At 39.4% G+C, this 23,415-nt stretch overlaps 1 protein-coding gene across 1 annotated transcript in view; it reads right to left on the bottom strand.

Annotated features, from left to right (window-relative positions):
- Positions 1–1,039: 1,039 nt before the first annotated feature.
- The window catches only part of nipsnap2 (nipsnap homolog 2), a 56,319-nt gene continuing 33,943 nt past the window's right edge, over positions 1,040–23,415 (bottom strand). The window contains exons 5-10 of the mRNA XM_069911397.1: positions 23,096–23,166; positions 19,705–19,845; positions 18,460–18,491; positions 8,104–8,198; positions 5,482–5,565; positions 1,040–3,541 (exon numbers count right to left, since the gene is read on the bottom strand). Coding sequence (XP_069767498.1) covers positions 3,477–3,541; positions 5,482–5,565; positions 8,104–8,198; positions 18,460–18,491; positions 19,705–19,845; positions 23,096–23,166 — 488 coding nt within the window. The 3' untranslated portion in view covers positions 1,040–3,476. The remainder of the gene's footprint in view (positions 3,542–5,481; positions 5,566–8,103; positions 8,199–18,459; positions 18,492–19,704; positions 19,846–23,095; positions 23,167–23,415) is intronic.

Raw genomic sequence — 23,415 nt, 5'->3', positions numbered from 1 at the left:
GATGTTGCAAGCTAGACCAGAGATCTTGCAGCTGCTGTGTTTTGATCAGTGTGAAAACTGCCTCCCTCATTTTGAAGTCAACATCGGTCACTTGCCCTTGGGCAATCCACAGTCACTCTTGCAGTTCCCAACATTCATGTGGCAGGGATTCCATCTCTGTATTTTTCCAGGTCACTTGCCCTTGGGCAATCCACAGTCACTCTTGCAGTTCCCAACATTCATGTGGCAGGGATTCCATCTCTGTATTTTTCCAGGTCACTTGCCCTTGGACAATCCACAGTCACTCTTGCAGTTCCCAACATTCATGTGGCAGGGATTCCATCTCTGTATTTTTCCAGGTCACTTGCCCTTGGGCAACCCACAGTCACTCTTGCAGTTCCCAACATTCATGTGGCAGGGATTCCATCTCTGTATTTTTCCAGGTCACTTGATCTTGGGCAGTCTGAACTGCCTCGAAGTTCCCAATACACATCTCGCAGTTCTCAACACACATTTCACAGGGATTCTATCTCCCTATCTTTCTGGCTACTTAGCTCGGATGTGATATCCCAGTGGCACTGGAGTCGGGATATTGGTAACCATAGGGATGCTCCACAACTCCTCCCAGCCTTGAAAACCCCCAGAAGCTCCAGTTGGGAGACCACATGGTGCCCTATCTTCTGCCCATGGGGGTCCAACCTGTTGTCCAAATCAACTGGCCTGGCATGGCTTTCCAGCCACGTCGCCAAACAGCTGAATCACTTAGGCCTACCCAGGAATTTTAAACTCCCACCCTGGGGTCCCTTTCCTACTTGTGGGTCACCTCCTGCTGCTTCCATTGGTAATCAGGTACACAATAAACCATGCACCTGACAGGACACCCACACAGACAGTTATCAATACAATTTCCCTCACGGTTAAAAGAATCTTCCACTCCTACATGGTTAAAACTCCACGTGTCTGATCGTAACTCTTTGAACCCTGCTTGCAGTTCCAATTATTGTGTTGAGAAAGTATCAGGTTCGGTGGGTTCACAGAGAGACGAGACTGGACACAAGGGTTTGCAATCACACGTAGCTTTTATTAACATACAATTTAAAGAAGTGTGGGGAAAATATTAATGGGAATAAAACCCAATTTATAAAGAGTGTGGGAAAACATTAAGGGAATAAAATACACACAATTTATAAAAGAGCGTGGGAAAATGGTACTGGAATAAAACACACAATCTATAAAAAGCATGGGAAAACATTATGGGAATAAAATACACACAATTTATAAAAGAGCATGGGAAAATGGTACAGGAATAAAACACACTCTCACACTTTATAAAAGAACATGGGACAACATTAAACAGTACACAATTACTAATTCAGACAGGCGGTGCCAACATACGCACACTAGAAGCAGGGGTAATACCCATCCTCTTGGACCCCTGATCATTGGGAGGCGGGTCTGGTACAAATGGTACCTGCATGGGTATCTCCACATTCCCAGACCCCTAATCATTGGGAGTAGCAATTATATCTATAGCAATACTACAGCTCAGCTTCAATTCAGTGCACAACTTACCCGCGCCCCTTCCAGCGACGTCCACAGTAGCAATCTGGCATGGAGTGGTGTTCTGGGCTATCACCATAAGGCAGAGATAGAGAAATGTGCTCTGTGTTGGAGCAAAATCGAGTGCTAATTTGTGTGACTAGTCAACAATGACGCTGAGGGATTTGAATTAGCCAACAGCAAGGTGTGCACTAATGCCCGGAGGCCACCCTTGATTGACAGGTGATGTGACATCTAAATAAGTTTCAAAAGGGGGGTGGGGGAAGGACACGTGACCACCTATAATACATACATTCGGGGGGGGGGCACATTTCCTCCTCACACACCTTCCCTACAAAGAAAAAAGCTCAAGTTCTGCTTCATATTCTTCAATCTAGGCAACATTCTGGTAAATTTCCTCAGCACTCTCTCCACACCCTTGTAATGAGGCAGCCAGAACTAAGCACAATGTTCTAAGTGTGGTCCAACCAGAGTTTCATAGAGCTGCAACATTACCTCCTATTTTCTTATTCTTGCATACATTCAGTCATCATTATTATTTTTGTGCTCTGATTAATGCATCTTGAACCTGTTATTTTACTTTGGTCTCTTTCTACATCTGCTGTTTTTGACCGAAGTAGAAATGAACAATTTTGCACTTTTTAGAACAGATTTAATAATTGAAAATACTGTAGTCAACTAATCTTTATTACCGGCAAGGATTTCACAATAACTATTTTATCACCCTCACCCCATCTATTTGGAATTGTTCAATACCCAATATTAAAATGGAAACAGAACTAGCTTGTGTGTCATAGGACAAAAAGTATTAAAAAATGGCCCTTCAGCCCATCGAGTTCATGCTGACCAAACACATTTACACTAATCTCATTTTATTCTCTCAACATTTCCATCAATTCCCCTGATTCTGCTACTTCCCTACACACCAGGGTACTTGATTCTGACTAATATCCGTCCAACCTACCCTTCTTTGGGACGGAGTTGGAAGCCATTAAAATCATTTGGGGAGAAGACAGCATTGAATGCAAGTCACTGGAGCTGGGAGATAGTAGCAATATTGGTTACACCTCTGTGCCACCCAACTTGTAATCCAAGTTTGGTTATATTACAAAATTTGCAGGCAATGTAAAGACAAATGTAAATCAAGTTTATTACAGATTTCAGAGAGTATTTGGTGTTGTAGCCTATTGATTAGTGACATAGAAACTCACTTCTTTCATTATTTAGATTTACTTAATTATTGTAAATCCCAAAAATTATGCATAATGGCGCCATTTAAAAAATAAGCACATGACAAAACCAGATTTTAAAAAAATGACGTAAGCTTAAATTTTGTACAGTGATTTAAACATGCACCTGCCTGCAGCAGGAGAAAGCAACTCAAAAATAACCTACTGTAACATTTTATGATGAATTTGTATCAGAGAAACAAAAGGTGTACTAATTTTTCTCCACAAAAACTAATTCCCTAACTAACAGTGTTTAAAAATTGTGATAAGTGTCCTTTATTAAATGTTTTTGGTTGGGAAGTACAATTGCTTGTTTTTTTTCCAAGAATTGGGCATAAAATGTTGCAACACAGAAACTTTAAAATATTAATTCAGTTATTACCGTCAAAAATTATCCCACTGAGTAAAACAAGTGGAACAGATAAAATAAACACACCAACATTCGTGAAACTGTCCAAAAGCCAGAGCAGTGCAATGAAACTGAAATAAGACAATAAGATAGAAGTTGAATATTCAGGATTTTAAACACCCAACAATGTAATTTTAGTGCTTCAGAAATAAAATATTGCTATTGGTCGCAGTTGGCTTCAGAAATGTTTCTGTAAATTTGATAAAATGTCCAGAAGTTAAAATTTGTTTTATGAATTATGTCAGTAACCTGTTCACTTTTTTTTCCCCACTTTCTTGAAAGAAGTTCCCAGTTGAGCTCTATTGAAGTGGTGAAATCTTTAGTGGGATCATAATCCTGGAATCCATCCGCTGGATGAGTGGCACTGTAGAAAAAAAAAGTGCACAACTCGTGCATAAATTTGAAATCAGACATTTTCCTTGAAATTAGCGCATCAAAATCGGACAATTTTTAAAAGCAAATTTATTTTGACTTTATATTCAGAGAGCAGGCATTTAACAGTTGATGCAAATATGATATGGAAATGCAAGCATATTCCTCAAAATATCAACTGGATAATTTCAAAAACAAAATTCTGCATTAGCATTGCAGTTTAATTCAGCAATTTTATTATTTTTTTTACTTTCAGTCCGTGTCACCCAACTATGCCCAATTGACTTACACCTTAGTACAATTTGAATGGTGGGAAGAAACTGGAGCATGCACGCAGAATGGGGAGAACATACAATTTCCTTACAGACAATTAGAACCCTGGTTGCTGTAACAGCGTTGTGCTAACTTCTTTGCTAACTGGGCCGCCTGTTGTACCATTATCCTTCATCTAGCTGTCATGAATACAAGTATACAGAACAATGCTCACAGATGCATGCTGTTGAAGATGGTATTCTATCAATAAGGAAAGTCAAGACAGGTCGAGACTGATAACTTGTATTGGGCCTCACTCTGGCAGAAAAGGTCAAGGAGAGACAGGTTGGTGTGGAAATGGAAAGGAGAATTGAAATGGGAGCTTAAGGTGACCACTGCAGAAAAGATTCACAAGTCTGCACTTGGTCTCACCGATGTGCAGGAGGCCACGTCAGGAGCACCAAATGTAGTAGGTAACTTGTAAGACGTGCACAAGAATCTTTGCCAAGGGCTGCTTAGGTTCCTGGATGGTGATGAGAGAGGAAGTGTAAGAACAATTGTTACACAGTATACTTCTGATTAACCGAAAACCAATCAACCGGAATTCAGAATATCCAAAAGTTTTTTTTTTGGTGACATGACTTTTGAAAAAATTTTTTAATTTTTAATTTTACCCACCATGCTACAGGGCATCAGTTTTACAAAGGAGTCATTTGTCCACAGGTTACACATTGAAGGGAAGGATAGCACTGATTATTTATTTATAAATGATCATTTTTTGCCATGAGTTTCTGCAACTTTCAGAGGGGTCGCTGAAATTCAGCTGGAGGACAATCCCTGTGCAATCTCCTACCACTTACAGGTGAGGGGAGACCTCGGGTTCCTGGACAGGATTGGCGATGGCGGTAGGGAGGTATCGGGAATCGGCAACTGCATGGGGAGGTGTTAGGGATAGGTGACAGCCGATACAAGTATTCTCCTGATGCTACTGGTCTGCTTGGAGAAAATTCCCGAATATCCAAAAAATTTGCTGAACCGAGATAGGTCTGGTCCCAAGCATTTCAGATCATCGGAAACGTACCGTACCTCCTATGGTTGCATGGAAAAGTACCAGGGCTCACAGAGAGGTGGGTAAGGAGGGATGAGAGGACAAGGGAGTGATAAAGAGAGGGGGAGTAGGCTGAGCAAAGAATTCAAGAGAGAATAGTAGAAGCAGAAACAATGCATTTTTAAAATTGTATTGAAAAATGTAAAATAATATATAGGGAAGGCTATCAGGCTGACTGGATTGGTCTCCATAGACTTCTGTGTCACAAAATTTCTATCTCATAATCAGTAATTATATAAACAAAGTCAACTACATTGAAAGGGAATCCTGCTTCAATCTCAGTGCCAGACACAAAAGATAACTGACATGATCACATTTAATTCTTGGGTACTGAATGGCGGCTTAATTGCTGAGTGACACCAATATATGGCTCGACAGGTAAAATTATTGAAACTGAATTGGAATCTCCCACATTTGAAGACTAATAACAAAATATAGTCACAACTTATTTTCTTTCTTTCTTTGTTCTATACTGCAGCTAAAACGGCACTGTGTAGGAGCATTATTGACGAATGCAGCTTTCTCTTGGCTGTAAAGGATTTTCATAACATTAAATTATGCACAGCAGTTACCTGTATAATATACGCACTCATCCCAGCCAGCTTTCTGCCATGCTGAATTTCGTGTTTCATCTCTTGACTGCAAGTCTTTGTAAGCTATAAATAGCACAAGACAGAAGTGGTCAAATTTTTATTTCTTATTTTCTTCACTATAAAAAGCCAATAAAATCAAATGCTATTTGATATTTTTAAAGCAGATCCCTTGATAAATTAAAGACATTTACAATTTCATAGATATCCAGAACTTAACTGAGATTTTGCATTACATTTCATGATACACCCTGTGTATACTTTTTTTTGGTAAATTCGGTAACATAGTCTTACTTTGGCATGAAAATGGAGTTCCATTATTATACAGCCTTTTGTTTCAGGACACAGAATTGAAGCTGACGTTACTGTTACAAGCTGCTATTTCTTCTTCCAACTTAGTAATTCTGCTTGCCCCCATTTTCTCTTCATGAACATTCATGAAGATATTGGCTTGCTGCTGTGCTGCAAATGCATTGGTCTCCAAATTCTTCGCACAATCATGCAGCTTAGATAGATAAGGTGGCACCATTTGATTTTGTGGAAGAAGATTCATACCAAAGTTCATCCCTGGTTGTAAACAACATCAGCGCAGATTTTCAGCAGGGATTGTGACATTAATGCTAGGAGTTAATTCTGGTTCATTATTTTCCTCATTAACCGAGAAATAATGAAGCAAATTGTAGTAGCGCATTAACGTCGGATTTGGCTCTCTTGACTTGATATGATTCATCAACTTTCTTTTCATCTGCAATTTTCTTGCAGCCACAGTCCTACCACCAGGTCTTTGCTGATGTAGGGAAATTTGATTTGACATTAGAGAGATCAATTTTGGCATGATCGAGTTAGATGAAGAGATGCACTGAGAGATACTCTTCTCATTAGGTATTAAGACTGACTGGGCAGTTGAACTCTTGGGAGAAGCACTATGCTTCGACTCCCAGCTCCCCTGGGTGGACACTAGAGGCAGCGCCGCATTACAGCAGCCCTGGCTTCTTAAACAATCAGTCAAACAGCAAATAATTGGAGTTTTGTAATCACGAATTCTCTAGATTATCTTGGTTGCTGAACGCCTTTATCCTTTTACTGCTGCTACCACTGGATGGTTCATTAATTCTATATAACATGAATGTATTGCTATCTAGTTATCTTATAACTGAATTCTTTAGTTGAGTTGTAACTGTGTTGAAAACCAGCTATATTCTCAAGTTACATGTTAGTCAAATGCAGCAGGCATAAATTTAGGAGTAATTTGTTGAATCAATAAAGCTTTGTTCGCAGAGAATGGCATACAGATTAAGGTACTAAAGAATTAATAAGTTACAAGAAAGCACAAATAAGCATTATATATGCTTCCCTTTTTCCAATTAAAAACTGAAATGATATAGCCCATCAGGTTCATCATCCATGCCAGTTAACTCAAGATGACTTTTCCGACGTTTTCCATCAACAAGATGTCATTTAAAAGTCTGATGCCTGTGCCCTCATTTTCAACATGCGCTTGTAACCCATCATCAGTGCCTGCGGACCTTCATTCGTTCTTAGTTAAGTGACGAATTAATTTAAAAATTCTCATCATCTTCAAATCTCTCCACAAGGGAATGCCTCCATATCTGCTTAACCCCATCCATTGCTACAAACTTCAGGGTGTTATACTCATTAAATTCTGATCTGTGGCGTTCAAATTTAATATCTCCATCAGATGTAGCTATGCAGACATCTTGTTTACCTCCATCCTAAACTAAGCCTCCCCGTTAAGATACTCTGAATATCCACCTCTTTGGCCCAGTTGTAATAATTCTTGTGGCTCAGTATTGAAGTTTATCATGGAATATGTTGCAATAATAACGGTTCTACACAAATACACTCTGCTGTTCTTCGTGGGGAAGATCTGAACAAGAGACGGCAACATCAGTTATTTGTTTTGTTAAGTTTTACTTGGAATTCTATTAGGAATATCTTTAAAACAAAATCAGTGTTCAAATTTAGAATCAAGACCAATTAAAACAGACTTTCCAAATTCTGGAAATCTAAATGAAAAACTATTGGAAGTCTAACAGTCTGCGTCTGACCAAAGGCAGATTTTGAGACGGGTTATGCATCCTTCACAAGAATTGAAAGCAGACAAAAGGGATTATTAGTGATGAGAAAGGGATGAAGATTCAGACATAGTTAGGTTGACACATTAAAAGATAAAAGAAACAATTTATAAGCAAAGAGAGACAAAATCTTATAGAAGTGATCAATCCCCTTCAGATTAATGATAAACCCTAAAAATTGTTCATTGAAAACATATAATTATATTGCAGCATTTATTCTGCCTATGTTCTTCATCCAAATAAATGTTACAAAACAAATATTCACTTTTCAAAGTGTACGCACACAATATGAAAATTATACAATATGAGCATATTTTTTGAACCCCAATAGCCAAAGTTTTAGCAGCTGCTAATCATTTGTTATATTTCTGAAACAAAACTTTTTAATTTTAGTTTTTTTTCTTCCACATGAAGATTAAACACATTCCACAATCATTATGTCCCATAATTTGCTACAAATAGTGCAAAGAAACATGAACATAGTAACTAATTGAAGGAAGCTATTTACCCCATAAATGATGCACCATATACAGTTCACCAATCTGTGAGAAGAAGCCACCAACTGCTTCATTGTTCTCCTGTCGAAACCGAATGGCCCGAGCCCTATGAAAAATTAACAGAAAATATTAATTCTAGTGAATTCAGATTTGAAGGAATTGTATTAGAACAATAAATGATTCTGTTTCAATTTTGTTGAAAATGACCTAGGAAAGTTGAAGTTTGATTCTCAAAATAATGATTAATAACTCAGTTTTCCCAAAATTTAGTGGGAGAACTGATTATCCAATATTTCAACTTATTTAACATGCAGTTTCCATTATCAAGTTTAGATTTGCATAAATTAAAGTTTTATTCCATTACACTAATAAAACTTCACACAAACACTTACAGTATTTTAAATTCTGAATGGAGACTGGCTGAAAAATTCAAAGACTTTTCATTCAACCAAAATCCTCAAACATAAAAGCAGCTGTAACATTAAATTTTTTAAACAGTTAATACAGGATATTCAAATTTAAGGCATTCTTCAATATAGATCCACATATACAATAAACTCAGGTAAAAAAGCAACTCCATGCATGCTAGATTTGAACCAGCCATGGTTTGAACAGAGCTAATGACTGTACAGCCAACCATTTGATCCAAGTTCTGCAGGCTTGCCAATTCCAAGTAAGAATGAAGTTTCCATATACATTCCCATCCACAACAATGACAGAGCTCTGGCGCGCAAACATATTCAGGCAAGGCCAAATGGATAACCCAGCTGAGCTTCCTCTCAACCTTAAAGAGGCTACTCCTTAGACAACACTTGACTCCACTTAGTTTAAAAAAATCTGCTGAGTGCCCTGCATCCATACACGTGCTTGGACCTAATATTTTGACAATAATGGGGAAGACGAATGGTCCAAATATAGCCACGCTTCTGGCCAAAATGTTTCAGTGACAGCCTGGTCATCTATTCAACAAAACAGAGCATTTTACAATAAAGGGTAAATATGATCTGCTATTTGCTACCCCATCAGCCTATACTTAAAATGACTGAAGGAATAGTTGTTCATGATATCAAGCAGCATTCCTTTAGCCATAACCTCTTCAGGACCATTTTGCACTTGATCACTTTACGACCTTAATTCAAATATGGACAAAAGAGCTGAACTGGATAGGTCGAGAGAATGGCTGGCTTGCTATCAGGAAATTATTCGACACCATGATATAAAAGAGACCCAGTAAAATTGAAGTCATTGGGAATTGATGGTAAATTATCCATTCACTGTAGTCATTAATTATAAACAAGTCCTCAGAGAATTACTACACGAAGCAAAACAAAAACATTCAGACGTCGGCTACTAAATGGCAACTGATATTCATACTAAACAAGCTTCCATCTAAAAGCAATGGCCAAGTATATTTCACACATGAACAGTCATGGAGACTCAACATCACCTTTGAGCACAAATGGAAATTGTCAACAACAAAATAAAATGACCACAACCCATGAATTAACAAAACATGCAAATATCAGGTTTTATTTATAAAACTGGTCAATTTGAACAACAGTATTTACATTAAAACATGAGCCTTGTGTTTAAAGGTGAAAAACAATTCTATTCTACTTATTTAAATTGTAAAATTATATTGTATCTTATTCATTCTATCCAAATATTTTTCTTCATTATCTCTCCTTTAACCAACTCACTAGTCTACTTGTGTTTTCTTGAAGGGTATTATTAATTTCATATTTCCAAATATAGTCTGTAAACATGTATTGTGTCTTGTATACGCATGCCCAGGATATTAATCAGCGTCACAAGGTAAGGTTGTTCTAAAATGAACACCTGAGAAAATTACTGTACAGCTCAGTCTCGTCCGGGAAAATATATTGTCCATCACCACATTTTGTTTCTGTTTAATATCAAGTCTGTACCTAGTTTGTCACTGCTCATTCAAGTCTATAGGTTTCAAATTCAGTTAACAAATCTATATGTATCAAAACGGGGGTTATAGGTCAATTGGGTGTAATTGGGTGGCTCGGACTCATAGGCTGAAAGGGCCCGTTGCCATGCTGAATGTCTAAATTTAAATTTTAAAAAAAGTAACATTTAAATACAAAAGAAAATTAAATTTAAATATAAAAAATTTAAAATGTAAAACTTGGTTCTCTATCAAATGCTTTTTCAAATCCCACGAACTGCTTCATCATTTGAAGAACTTACCAAAAACAATTGCCTTTTAATAAACAGAATCTAACTTTCATGTTTCTCCACATGCTGGTCAAGGAAATAATCAAAGACAAATTAAATACATTTCCAAACAGATTCAGTCATAGCATCTAGCTGTGGCTGCTAAAAGAATGGCAAACCATCATTGGGTGCTGAAGTGATTGAGAGTCCACACAGTGGAACAGTAGGATACATGCTCATGGCCTTCTCCCAAAAAGTTCACAGAGGGAGCTCTGTGATCTACAGCCTTAAGGAAAATGATCGCTCAGTCACATCCTTGCAGACAGGCATGGAGAGGATCAGCAGATCCTTTTATGCCCAACTCTACAACACTAAAACTAAAGACAGAATGGCCCCATAGAACCTCTTATCACGTAAGTCTTTGGCGATAGCAGGCAGGGGAATCTGAACCAGCCAATTACCCTCGGGGAGCTTACATATTCCATCCAGTGGCTGAGTTGAAAATGGCTCTGTGGGACTAGGTGGACCTGGACCTGCTGGAAGAATACAACGCTATACTCCCGGAAAGCAGCATGTCAGACTCCATGAGGAAGACCATGATCGCCTTCATCTTCAAACAGAAGGGGGAAGGAGGAGGATATCAAGAATTGGGAGACCCATGTCATGGTCTACAAAATCCTGTCCAAAGCCATTGTCAATCATGTCAAGTCTACCCTGGGGCAGGTGATCCACCCACACAGAACCTGCATGGTTCCTGGAGTCAGGCAGGGTTTCTGTTCTTTCCAGTCTTATTTGTGTGCTGTATAAGGTCATTTGCTGAATCCATCAGGAAGGATGTGGGCATAAAAGAAGTGATGTTGCCAGGCAGTGGAGGCTCTCAGATCAAAGCCTCTCTGTACATGGATGACGTTGCTGTTAGACCAGTGCTCACTAACAAGTACCAGGGCCCGGTCCAGGCAGTGGTGAGAGGAGCCCTCCTGGTCAGATCCTTCCTGTAAAGTCAGAACATCACCCACAACGCACGTTGTTTCTGTGGTGATGTAGAGACAGCAACCCATCTCTTTGTGGAGTGCAGATTCGCTAAGAGTGTGAGGAGAAGAATGCACCATATACAAGGTGAACCTTGTCACAGTTCATCCCTAGCAGCAGCGTGACAGAGAATTCTCTGATCTACGGGCTGTTCCTGGGATGGCATACAGACTCTGACATCCAGAACTGGTGGAAGACAGTCAACTCTGTGAAAGACGCACTTTGGTCTAACCGAAATCAGTTGGTCTTACAGCACATGGAGATGTTGGTGCGGGATTGTGCCGACAGACGTTGGTGTTTGTCCTGAGAGACACACCAAGGCTTGGCGCAGCAAACATGAAGGCACCGTGTGGAAGGACCGTTGTCCAGATTCTTTCTGTTTCCAGGCACTGAGGGGCTGAGACTGAGGGGAAGCCTCTCAAACAACAGAGGGGGCAGTAATGATAAGGTTCCAATGCTGCTCGAGAAATGAATGTAACAGTGCACCGTGATGGAAATGTATGGATAAGGGTGGGAAGTGAATGGTTTTCTGTTTTTAAATAATTTATTGTGAACAAAGTCTATTTTTGGTTGGAAAATGTGATGGTAGATGAAAACTGCCAAAATTCAACACAATAAAGGATAGGAAATTATATCCTCAGTTATATCCTGCAAGTTCAGCTTGCAGGGAATCTGGCAGATGCTGTTCTTGTCCTCCTGCTAGATAGAGGCAGTAGGTTTAGGGGCAGCTGCCATAGAAACCGTTTTCCACCACTGTCTATCCTGAACATTACTATATTGATCCCTCTTCCATTGGCTATTTTTCAAAAGGATGTTGTAGCGGCTACTACGGTAGAAGTACTAAAGTAATACAAATACACACGCCAGATTAGTCAACTCAAGACTGATTTAGTCAGAGTTTACAAGCTTCTTTTATATACCACATGTCCCGGGCTCTACGGGACAAGGTGGGACGTCACTACGAGTTTGCTGCCGATCCACGGGACCGGCAGGTTTAAATTAAGCCTTGTGAGTGTCCCATGCCTTCCGGCAGGAGACTCAGCAGATCAACGTGCCATTCCTCGGCACTCTCTCGTGTGAGTGTTCAGCTGTCCGTATTATAGTTCCACACGCCCGCAGAACCGTGCCGGCGACAGTTCGCAATACTGCGCTGTGCGTCCACTCGGCCCGCTACAATGTCCTATTTTAAATTCTCAAACCCTTCAGCAAGAGAGGCAAGAACAGAATCATTAAAGTCCTGTTTGAGAGGCCATTTGGCTCATAGCATCCATACTGGTTAAAATTGGAGCAAAAGATACCATAACATGTTTCTGTGGAGAACGGGGCTTCCTTGTGATCTCTTACCAATAACAAAAAAGACCCACTTCCCTTACTGGGGTTATGCACTAAAAAACTAAATTTTCTCAAGAGTATGAAAATAATTTTACGTAACAATGTTTGAGGAAAGTGAACAATTTGGCTGATTGAACTGTTTTGTTGGAATAGGCACATGCAATGGAGTTTCTCTAATAAGAGTTCCACAAACAGATATACAGATGCAAAATCATCCTTTAATAAAGTTTAAGCTATAGTTTACATTATGCACATTATGATCTTGCTGCATCAGATGAACTCAATGTGGAGAACATTTAAGACTTATTTTCTTTTATGCAGCATCTAGAAACATACTTTGTACATTAATTTAAATGTTCCACTGTTAAAGTTCTTAATCATTTCAAATGGTTAGAGAAGAACCAAACAATGAATATTTTTTGCAATATAAATTAGTCTATTTGTGTGGTTATTCATTAGAAAATTCCACAAAAATTGAAACAGTCAATATATATTTACAGCCGTCACAAATTCCCTAGCTAAACATATGATGGGAGTTAAAATAGAGCAATGCTGACGAAGGAGGAAATGCATTACTGTTGGAGGAAGGAAGACAAATTCAAAAGTGGCTTAAACACTAGAGTGAATCATATAAACAGCCTGTTGATGTACTAAATGGAGAGATTGCATCACTGTTTATTTTTCAATCACATTTTGTAATCTGATGTAACCTGAAAGCAATTGTTCTGCAATTTTCTGAAAGGCAATTATCAATGAAAACCTGGTGATTGTATGGCAAGTTCAATAGTCAATGAAGTAATGGAGACAATAAAGCAAGCCACAATCCACCACAAGCAGTCAAAGAAAATTGGTATTAGAATAGCTGAAGAGATTGGGAAGTGAGGGAGGCAAAAAGTGTGGAAGAGAGTGCAAAAAGAAGCAGTGTGGAGAAGGACAGAAAGAACAAAGTTCTAGCACTAGAAGGCCCTCAAGTATTCACTATTATTTTATTAGCTATTTACTGGCTGCTCTTGGGAAATCGTATTGCTGTTAAATAAAGTTTGAAACAATTCATTGTGGATATAGCCATAATTACATCTCAAATAACTTTAATTCTAGACCTACTGCATCAAAACCAATTCATTCAGAATGAGGGTTTTGCCAAGAAAAAACTACTATTTATATGAGTGAAACTACAGTTTCAACTGTTCCCTTTCTGAACTAGAAAGGTTGAAGTAGCATTGCAGAAACATAAATCTGGACTTTAATAAAATGTTCAAACGATCTCCCCTAACTTTCGCGTTTCATTTCTAATTACTGGGCAAAGTCGGTAGTTGGTTAATGTTTGTAACTTGTTGAAGCTGTATTTGGAGTCTCATGGCAAAATAGCATAATGAATTATTGACAATTTAAACACAACTAATGGATCACACAAACCTGGAATCACTTATTATCACTACTACACACTCACAAACATGGAAATTGAGGACATGAGAAAAAGGTTACCACTTAATAATCTTCAAGTTCTTAGCAATTAAAATTACTGTTGAACACCTATGTTGTACTTGAAAACTCTTGGTCACTTCAAAAATATCATTGAATCTTAGTAAATAGGGCAGCTAATGAATGTTTCTCCCAATAGTGACTGACTCCAATCAACGAATATTTAAATTGCGTCTTCAACTAATTAAAACCTTAAAGACCTGGACAAAGAAAAAGTAGACGCAAAAATAGAAAATAAGAATGTCAGTGGATCCAATTCATGGAATGAAACAGCACAGAAGGAAACCAATCAGCCCATGAAACCTGAACTGGTGTTATAAAAGTTTTCTTCTCAAGAATCCTCCAAAAGCTTGTAACTGAATCAAGGATCCAGGGGGTGAGGTAAACATGATGAAGTCTGCAGATCCAGCAGGTGAGACTGAGTTAATTAATACTATAGAAGATGGAAGTGAATCATCTCCAACGTTGGAGTCCATAAGAGACAAGAACGGAATTAGGCCATTCAGCCCATTGAGTCTGGCCTGCCATTCCATCATAGCTGACTTACTATCCCTTTCAACCCCATGGTGCTGCCTTCTTCCCGTAACCCACGATTCCCAGTCAAGAACGTATTTACCTCTGCCTTAAATATCCCCACTGACTTGACCTCTACAGCTGTTCACGGCAATGAATTCCACAAATTCACAACCTTTTGGGTAAAGATACTCCTCCTCATCTCTGTTCTAAAGGGACCATTTTGTATTTTGATGCCTTGATCTTTGGTCACAGACTCCCAACATTCCCTCCACATCTACTCTATCCAAGCCATTCAGTTTTCGATCTGTTTCAATGAAACCTCCCCCTCAATCTTCTAAACTCCAGCAAATACAATCCCAGACCTTTCAAATGCTTCTCATGTGAAAACCCTTTTACTCCAGAAATCAACCTTGTAAACTTCTTCTGGACCGTCCACAATGCCAACACATCCTTCTTTTGATACGGAGCCCAAAACACCTCAAAATATTCCCAGTGTGGTTAAATCAATAAAGCCTCAGCATCACATCCCTTATCACTGACCTTTAGGAAGTCTTGCACAAAGACTTCCAAGTCCCTCTGCACATCTGATTTCTGAACTAGTCAACACCTTTATTCCTTCCACCAAAGTGCATGATTTACATTTCTTGACACTGTACTATATCTGACATTTTCTTGCTCAATCTGCTAACTTGTCAAAGTCCTTCTGCAAATTTTGTTCTTCCTCAACATTACCTGACTCTCCTCCAATCTTTGTATAGACTACAAACTTAGCCACGTAGCTATGTAATCCATCATCCAAATCACTGACCCGTGTGAAAAGAAGCAGCCCCAGCACCGCCTTAGAAAACCACTGGTCACTGGTCGCCAATATTCCCTCCAATTTTTAGGAGTCAGTGTGTGCAAAAATCTCATGTTATGCCAATTTTGTTCCTGGGTCAAAAGTATGTTCAAGATGATTTTGGCACAGCCTATCTGTCATGGCTAATAAAACTGTACTGGCATGTTTTAATATAACAGTATGACTGCATTCTATAAAGTAACGCATTTAGTTAAGATTTTATTGTTAATATTATTTTAGGTAACTAACCTTTTATGCATTAATTTCCTTTGTGCAAAATGTGAGTCCCCGTGCACAGCTTAGATACTCGATTGAGACGCATGACTGCGTGTCTGTGCACAATTCAAACGCCATCGACAAATTCGCTGATGACACCACAATCGTTAGCAGAATCACAGATGGCAATGAGGAAGCGTACAGGAAGAAGATAGATCAGCTAGTTGAGTGGTGTCACACCAATAACCTTCCACTCAACGCTATCAAAACTAAGGAGCTGATTGTAGACCAGGAGGTGGAAATCCGGACGACACAAACCAGTCCTTATCAAGGGGTCAGCAGAAGTGGTAAAGAACTTCAAATTCCTGGACGTCAACATCTCTGAAGGCCTGTCGTGGGGCCCCCCATGTCGATGCAATCATGAAGCAGGCTTGCCGACAGCTATACTTTGAGGAGATTTGGCATGTTACCAAAGACATGAAAATTTCTACAGGTGTACAGTGACTGGTTGCATCCCTGTCTAGTATGGAGGCGCCAATGCATAGGACTGGAAAAGACTACAGAAAGTTGTGAATACAGCCAGCACCATCATGGGCATCAGTCTTTACTCCACTGAGGACATCTATAAGAGGCAGTGTCTTAAGAAAGCAGCCTCTATCGTCAAGGCCCTCACCACCCAGGCCATGCCCTCTTCGCACTGCTACCATTAGGAAGGAAGTACAGGAGCCTGAAGACAAACAGCCTGCAGCACAGAAACAGCTTCTTCCCCATGGATAATGAACCACAGACACTACCTCACTTTTTCTTTTACGGTATTTTAAAAAATTTAAGTTACAGGAATATTTGCGCTATCTCTGCTGCTACAAAACGAGATTTTGTGCCATGTTTCATGATAATAAATTCTGATTCTGATTAAGTGCTGTATTCATCACATTTTTCAATTTTGTTTCCAAAGTACCACAGGTTATATTTTTAATCTTACACTTGAAATTTTTCCTTCCTCACAATCTCACTGCACAGTGCATCTACTTGTGCATCATTTGCCCAATTCGCTGCTCACTCATTTTGGTTCCTATCCCCCTGCCAAACTAGTTTAAATCCTCCTCAGCAGCTCTCACAAACCTACCTGCCAGGATATTGGTCCCCTCCAGATTAAGTGCAATCTGTCCCTTTTGTACAGATCATACTTTCCCCAGAAGAGATCCCAATGATCCACAAATGTGAACCCCTGCACCAGCCATGCATGCATTGGCCATAATTTCCTATACATGCCTCACTGGCACTTGGCACAGGCAACAGTCCATAGATTACCACACTTGAGGTTCTGCTGGGTTATCGCAGCAGTTAGCGCACTGCCGTAACAGCGCCGGCAATCGGGATTAGGATTTGATTTCCTCGCTGTCTGTAAGGAGTTTGTATGTTCTCCCTGCATCTGCGTGGGTTTCCTCTGGGTGCTTCTGTTTCTTCCCACTGTTCAAGGTTAATGGGCTTTAATTGGCCTCCACTGGCTTGTGGACCCAAAGGTGCTGCAATAAAAAAAAAATTCAGCTTTCTTCCTTACTCCCCATATTCATTCTTTAGAACCTTATCCCATTTTCTATCTATGTCATTGGTACCAACGAAGGCTATGACACCTGGCTTCTTACCCTTCCACTTGACTCAATCTGAGGCATTCCTGACCCTGGCACCATCAACAAACCATCAAGGAGTCTCAATCTTGTCCACAGAATCTTTTATCTGTTCTATCAACTCTATAACTGCAGCTCTCCTCTTCACCCCACTCCCTTCCCTTCTGAGCTGAAGGGCCAGACTCTGTGTCAAAAAACCTCACCACTATGGCTTGCCCCTGGTAGATAGTTCTCAACAGTATCCAAAGCAGTATACTTATTCTTGAGGGGAACGGCCTTAAAACGTTTACCACTATGGCATAGCAAGAAAGACTATTATTTGCAAAGTGATAGCTACCACATCCTGGGTACATTCCAATTCGATTTGTTAAGCCAGCCATTCTGGGTTGACCTGTATGAGCCAGCAGGCAGGCAAGTAATGTAGCAAGTAATAACAACTAACAAAGAAACTTGAGTACATTGCCCATTTTATACTGCAAACTGGTCTTAAACCAGTTAGATAAGAAAGCTGTTCTGCCCAAGTCAGCTTCAGGTTTGCAGACAAAAGTTTACAAACAGGGAATAATACGACCTAGAAGCAAGCATAAAGAAAGGTAAAACCACATGGAAAAACAACAAAAACAACAGGACTCTAATTTATTGTGGATTAAATGTTGATTCAGAGAGGGCAATTTTTTGGTAATGAATTATTGAGGCTTTGTTTCAAAGGATAAAGATGGATACTGTTCCACAACTAATTGGAGAGCCATTTGTTTCTTTTACCACTGTGACCTGATCTCTTCAGCAAGGAGAGGACTGAAATATATCAGTCTGATATTGGGAATGAGCACAGAAATTGAGAACATTCCGAAATCTTACAGGCAAATGCAAGGATAGACATTTATCAGATGGAAAGATGCAGGAGTTAAGCAGAGACTTTCAGAAAGACTGGACTAACAATTCACATGTGAAGGAACGAGTAGTTAGCCCAATATTAGCTTTTTCTGGAAAAAAAAAGATTAGAATATACAGTGACACTAAATTCAAGGATTTAAATAAGCTTGCTTTCAATCCATTATTGCCAAATAACTTTAAAATGCAAATTTCATCTTATACCTAATGTACAAGGGCAAATTGTACACGAGCAGTAGTATGCCACTCACCAGTTATTACCCCATTCAATCATTGTTCCTGGCTGGAAAAATCATACCAATATTAAAACAACATCAAAAACTCCATTTACAAACATAATGCAACAGGATCTCAATATTCTCGTGCTTTTTTAAAAAAAAAGATAGTACCAGTAAATGTATCACGTTTAAGGTGAAGACTATGTAAACTAAGGAATGTACAAGGTACATAAGAACTACATAAAGCACGACTTATCCCATTAAGATATTTTTCTCCCTATTAACTAATTTACTCTAGACTTTTCAGAGGGTGGCACAGTTGGCATAGCAGTGAGTAAAACGCTTTTACAGCGTCAGCAATCAGGACCGGGGTTCGAATCCCATGCTGTCCGTAAGGAGTTTGTATGTTCTCCCCATGTCTGCATGGGGTTTTTCCCAGAGCTCTGGTTTCCTCCCACTCTCCAGAACATACCGGGGGGGGTGTAGGTTAATTGGGTGGCATGGACTCGTGGGCCGAAAGGGCCAGTCACAATGCTGTATGTCTAAATTTAAAATAAAAATAATTTAGACATCATTTCATGACAAAAATATCTTCTTAATGCAATAGTTCTGATGCAGAATAGACTGTACCATTATGTACAGGTTGCATTAAACATGGTTAATATACTGGGGAAGTAGAGTTGCATGCAGTACCAAAGAATATCACTATGGAACTCTAGACAGCCAAGTTTCACCAGCCAATGAATTCTGGCAAGCTGTTTTATATTCAACTTCGATTCCAACGTTTGGTACCTCTGAAAGAATGAGACCCACCGGCCCTAATTGTGCTGAATCATTCAACAAACTAGTTAATGGGACTATACTGCTTTTCCATAGGTTTGGATTTTCTACAAATATATGCAGAAAAATCCCATGTCATTGGCATGTATCAGCTCCAAGAAAATGAGCAGAAGTAGACTTGAGCCCAAGCATGAGAAAAATTAACAGATTTAAGTGCAAGTTTGAAGCAGAGTGGAGGATGATTTAAGAAGTAAAACATTACAAATGGCACTTAGAGCCAATTTAGTTTGCTGCAAGTGATAGGTTTTGCTTTGCTGGTCATTTAAAAGCTATTATTAGGAAATCATTTTATTCTCATTAAAATCAGAAATACTAGTCTTTCAAGTATTAGTTTGATGCTCTACTTATTCCATCACAACCAATTAATGCAGGTCAACTATTAATGCCCTTCTCGCGTTGTAATCATAACTACATAACTGTAGAAAGCACGTTCCTTACCCTGAGCTGGTATGATCTGAGCTCATAAATGTTGGGTCCTGCCCTGGGCTTAGGCTCATTCCAGAAACTGAACTCCAAAAGCAACTGGTTTTTGCGAGAAAGTAGCATGTTTCCCCTTTCCTTCCTAAATTCCATGAACTCCTGGAAAATAAAGTCTTCAATTCACTGGTAGCACAGACAAATATTCACATTGAGAAAAGAACATGATGCACAATACAGATCCATTTGCACTTTATTTTACTTGAATGTTACCTGGATTAGCGGGTATGAGCTATGAGAAGATACTGTACAGACTTGTGAAATAAATAATTGCTAGATGAACTCAGCAGGTCAGTCAGCGTATCCATGAATAGAAATAGTCAATTTTTGAGTGTGAACCCTTTGTCAAAACTAATAATTGTAGCTTTTGTATTTCTCTATTGGACACACAAGTTATTTTTCCCGGAGTCCCAGAGGCTGACAAGAGGAGACCTGATAGCTTTAAAAAATGATGAGGCATAGATAGGGTGTAGAATTTTCTCATGGCAAAAATGCAAAATACGGCAGGACGTGCATTTGAAATGGGGAGGGGGTTCAAAGAGATTTGTGAGGAATTTATTTTTTAACAAGATGCCTAGAATCAACTGCCAGTAGTGGTGGAAACAGCTAGGACAATAATATTTTAGAGGTTTCGAGATGGACACGTAAATATGCAGGGGATAGAAGGAGGTAGATCACATCCAGATTAAAGTAAAACTCTGCTGCTTCCACATCTTGTTCAGTGCAGGCAAATGGACCAAAGGTCTGTTTCTGTGCTGCACTGATCCAATACCAGCTGCTTCAAGGTACACTGATTTGTTCCTTCTTCCAAGAAACCTGACCCCTACTTGGCCCATCTCACATCATTGCAGTAAAAATGAAAATAGTCAAGTGGTTGGGGAGGGAAAAATAAGAGTAACCCACACATTTTAAAATCCCATTCCTGTCCCAATAGATTAAGACAAACAATTTTAAGAACTGACTAAATAATTCCATAAAACAACAAACCTTAGAGTGTTTAAATAAAATATTTTATTGCAGATATCTCCAATATATGAACCCTGAGATAAACAACCAGATTGTTTATGATATAAGCCAATTCCTGTATGTGCTTAAACAATGCTCAGAGATCCCTGTCCCCCTCAGTTTCATCCTCTACTGTATCTTTGTTTAGTTTAAAATCACTCCACTGCTGTTGTTTGTGTCTTCAGCTGTATACACTCTATGATGTAGAATTTTCTCCAAATTCTCTGACTCACTACTTTGACATGCTCCTAAATTCTACCCATCCTTCCTAATATAGTACAACTCCAATTATCCAAAATGGTCGGGACCGGGCCTATGTCGGGATTAAAAAAAAATTTCAGATAACCAGCCATTTTTTAAAAACAGCCCAGTAGCAACAGCAAATCATTTGCAACAGTGTTTAAGCATTAAAATAATGTTTAATTCTCTCCAAAAAAATGCTGGCCACCGCCAATCACTGACATCTCCCCACCGAGGCCCCGTTTCTGCCCAGGAGTCTGACGCCCGCGCTCCTGGCAGGAGGCCACTCTCCTTGACAACGCTAGGACAGAAGCACGCAGTTTGAGGGGGAGAAATGGAGAGAAAATTCAATAGGGGAAGGTAAAGAAGAAATGGAAAGAGAGAGGGGAGGGAGTTACCTGCAACGAGGACAATCGTCAATCTAATTTCATGTCGAGTTAAGTTTTTTCCCCAACCTGTGAGGACAGTTCAGCTCCGAAAAAATTTTGGATAAATGAGGATTTGTGATTTGTTTTGGAAATCCTCACTAATCCACAAAAATTTTTTTAAATTCAGATAAATGAGGATTTTGGAGAATCCAATTTTGGATAGGAGTTGTATTGTACTTCCTTAAGAAACTTGGGGCCAAATTCTACCGGGTAGTGCCAAGAACAAAAGAATAAGGAGATAGGAGCACCAGTAGGTCACTCAGCCTCTCAAACCAGCCCCACTACTCAATATTATCATGGTTCTCTGCCCTGACCTTGTGCCAGTTCTCCAACGATCTCAATTCCTGATCTTTCATAAACAAGATCAGGGAAGAAATTGGCGTGAAAAATAAAAGTACCTTTTTCTCTGTAGTTTGCATTTGTAATGCAATAAACCATATTACCACATTGTGGTCAATGTTAATCAAGTGTTTACTGTGTGCTAAAATACTTTTTCACACCAGAAATTTTCAATGTTGAAATCATGATCTCTAATGAGAAATGGAGAAGGAAAGAGACTCGAATCATCATCCTAAAATGTTAACTCTACACAGAAACTATATCTAGGATTTCTATAATTTTATTCTGGGTTTAAAGAAAACCTAGATAATTGGTTTTGGCTTAGGTAGGTTTTGCAAATGGAAATAAATCAGCAGAAAAAGCAACAAGAGTTTGTTTTTCTGATTTTGTTTTCACTAGGCAGCTCTGCCACTGGTAAAGTCTGTAGAATGGGGCCAGAGAATTTTTCTTTTAAAATATCGAAGATCCCAAGAGTCCACAACCAAGATGGTGGCACCCATGCTTGGCAGCCAAGAGGTTGAGCAGCAGACCGGTGAAGGGCACCAGTGTGTGAGAACCCCCCCCCCCACCACCACCCCGTGCCAATAAAGAGAACCTTAGAGTGGAGCTTGGAGCCAAGTACTCTGGGACTAAATTAGTGGGACTGGGATACCTGTGGCTGCCAATGGCGAGCAGGGGTGCCCAAAGGACCTCAGGCGCTGACAGCTACTTAATGGCATCAGAGATTTGGAACCCAGGGCCAGGGAGGGTGACTTGCATGGCTCAAGCATGGGTTCACTGTTGAAACAGTTAGCAGGCCTTGCAGCGACGGAGTTTACTGCAGTACTTGGGACAGCAGCATCAGAGGAGGTGGCAGGACCCATAGATACTCAATGTCTCAATTTTGCTACTCTTTCTCATCTCTAAAGTGGACCAGCACTATTGGCACCTCGAAATTGATAAACAAATTTTGTCTATTTTGAGTACAGGACGACAAAGGAATATTGAACTTTAATGGTTTTTTGCTCAAGTTCTCCACTTTCTAAAGTATGAAACAATATTGATAATGGCTGCTCGAGTAAATTTAATATATACAAAGAGAAACTGCTGGAAACACAAAGCAGGCCAGGCAGCATTAGTGGAAAGACAAACAGCTGACATCATATCAAAGCTCCTTTATCAAAAACTCTTGCTCTCTTTCACAGATACCATCCAACATACTGAGTGCTTCCAGCGTTTTCAGTTTCCCTGCATTTTTTTGATATTCATCTGGTAAATATAACAGCTAAAACGCATATTGCAAGTGTTACAATAAACATAGTCTTTCTTCATTGTATAATGAACCCTTTCAATCACATTACCTTATTTTGTCTCAGCTTATTCATCACTTCTGTCAGCGTAGGGTAGCCTCCACTGTACTTCCAGAGGTGGACTGAAAGAGAGAAATTGGAAAACAGAATAGCATGCCTTCTCCATTTCATTGTTAAAGATTCTCTAGTTTATTTGTGGCCAGTGAAAATGTTAGCTGCTTTTTGTAGTTCCTGCTATGAAAATGAAGTTTTCATTTACGACTTGCCACACAACTGAGTTTGTGAATTATCACATGGGCCAAATACCACACAATAAGAGCGGAGAATAAATCACTTTTCTTCTTTTTAAAAACTGAAATAGTTGATTATGT

Source organism: Narcine bancroftii, chromosome 14 (assembly GCF_036971445.1).
Source record: "Narcine bancroftii isolate sNarBan1 chromosome 14, sNarBan1.hap1, whole genome shotgun sequence".
Lineage (NCBI taxonomy): Eukaryota > Metazoa > Chordata > Chondrichthyes > Torpediniformes > Narcinidae > Narcine > Narcine bancroftii.
Note: the sequence above shows the minus strand (reverse complement) of the source record. Positions and strands in the feature narration are given on the sequence as shown.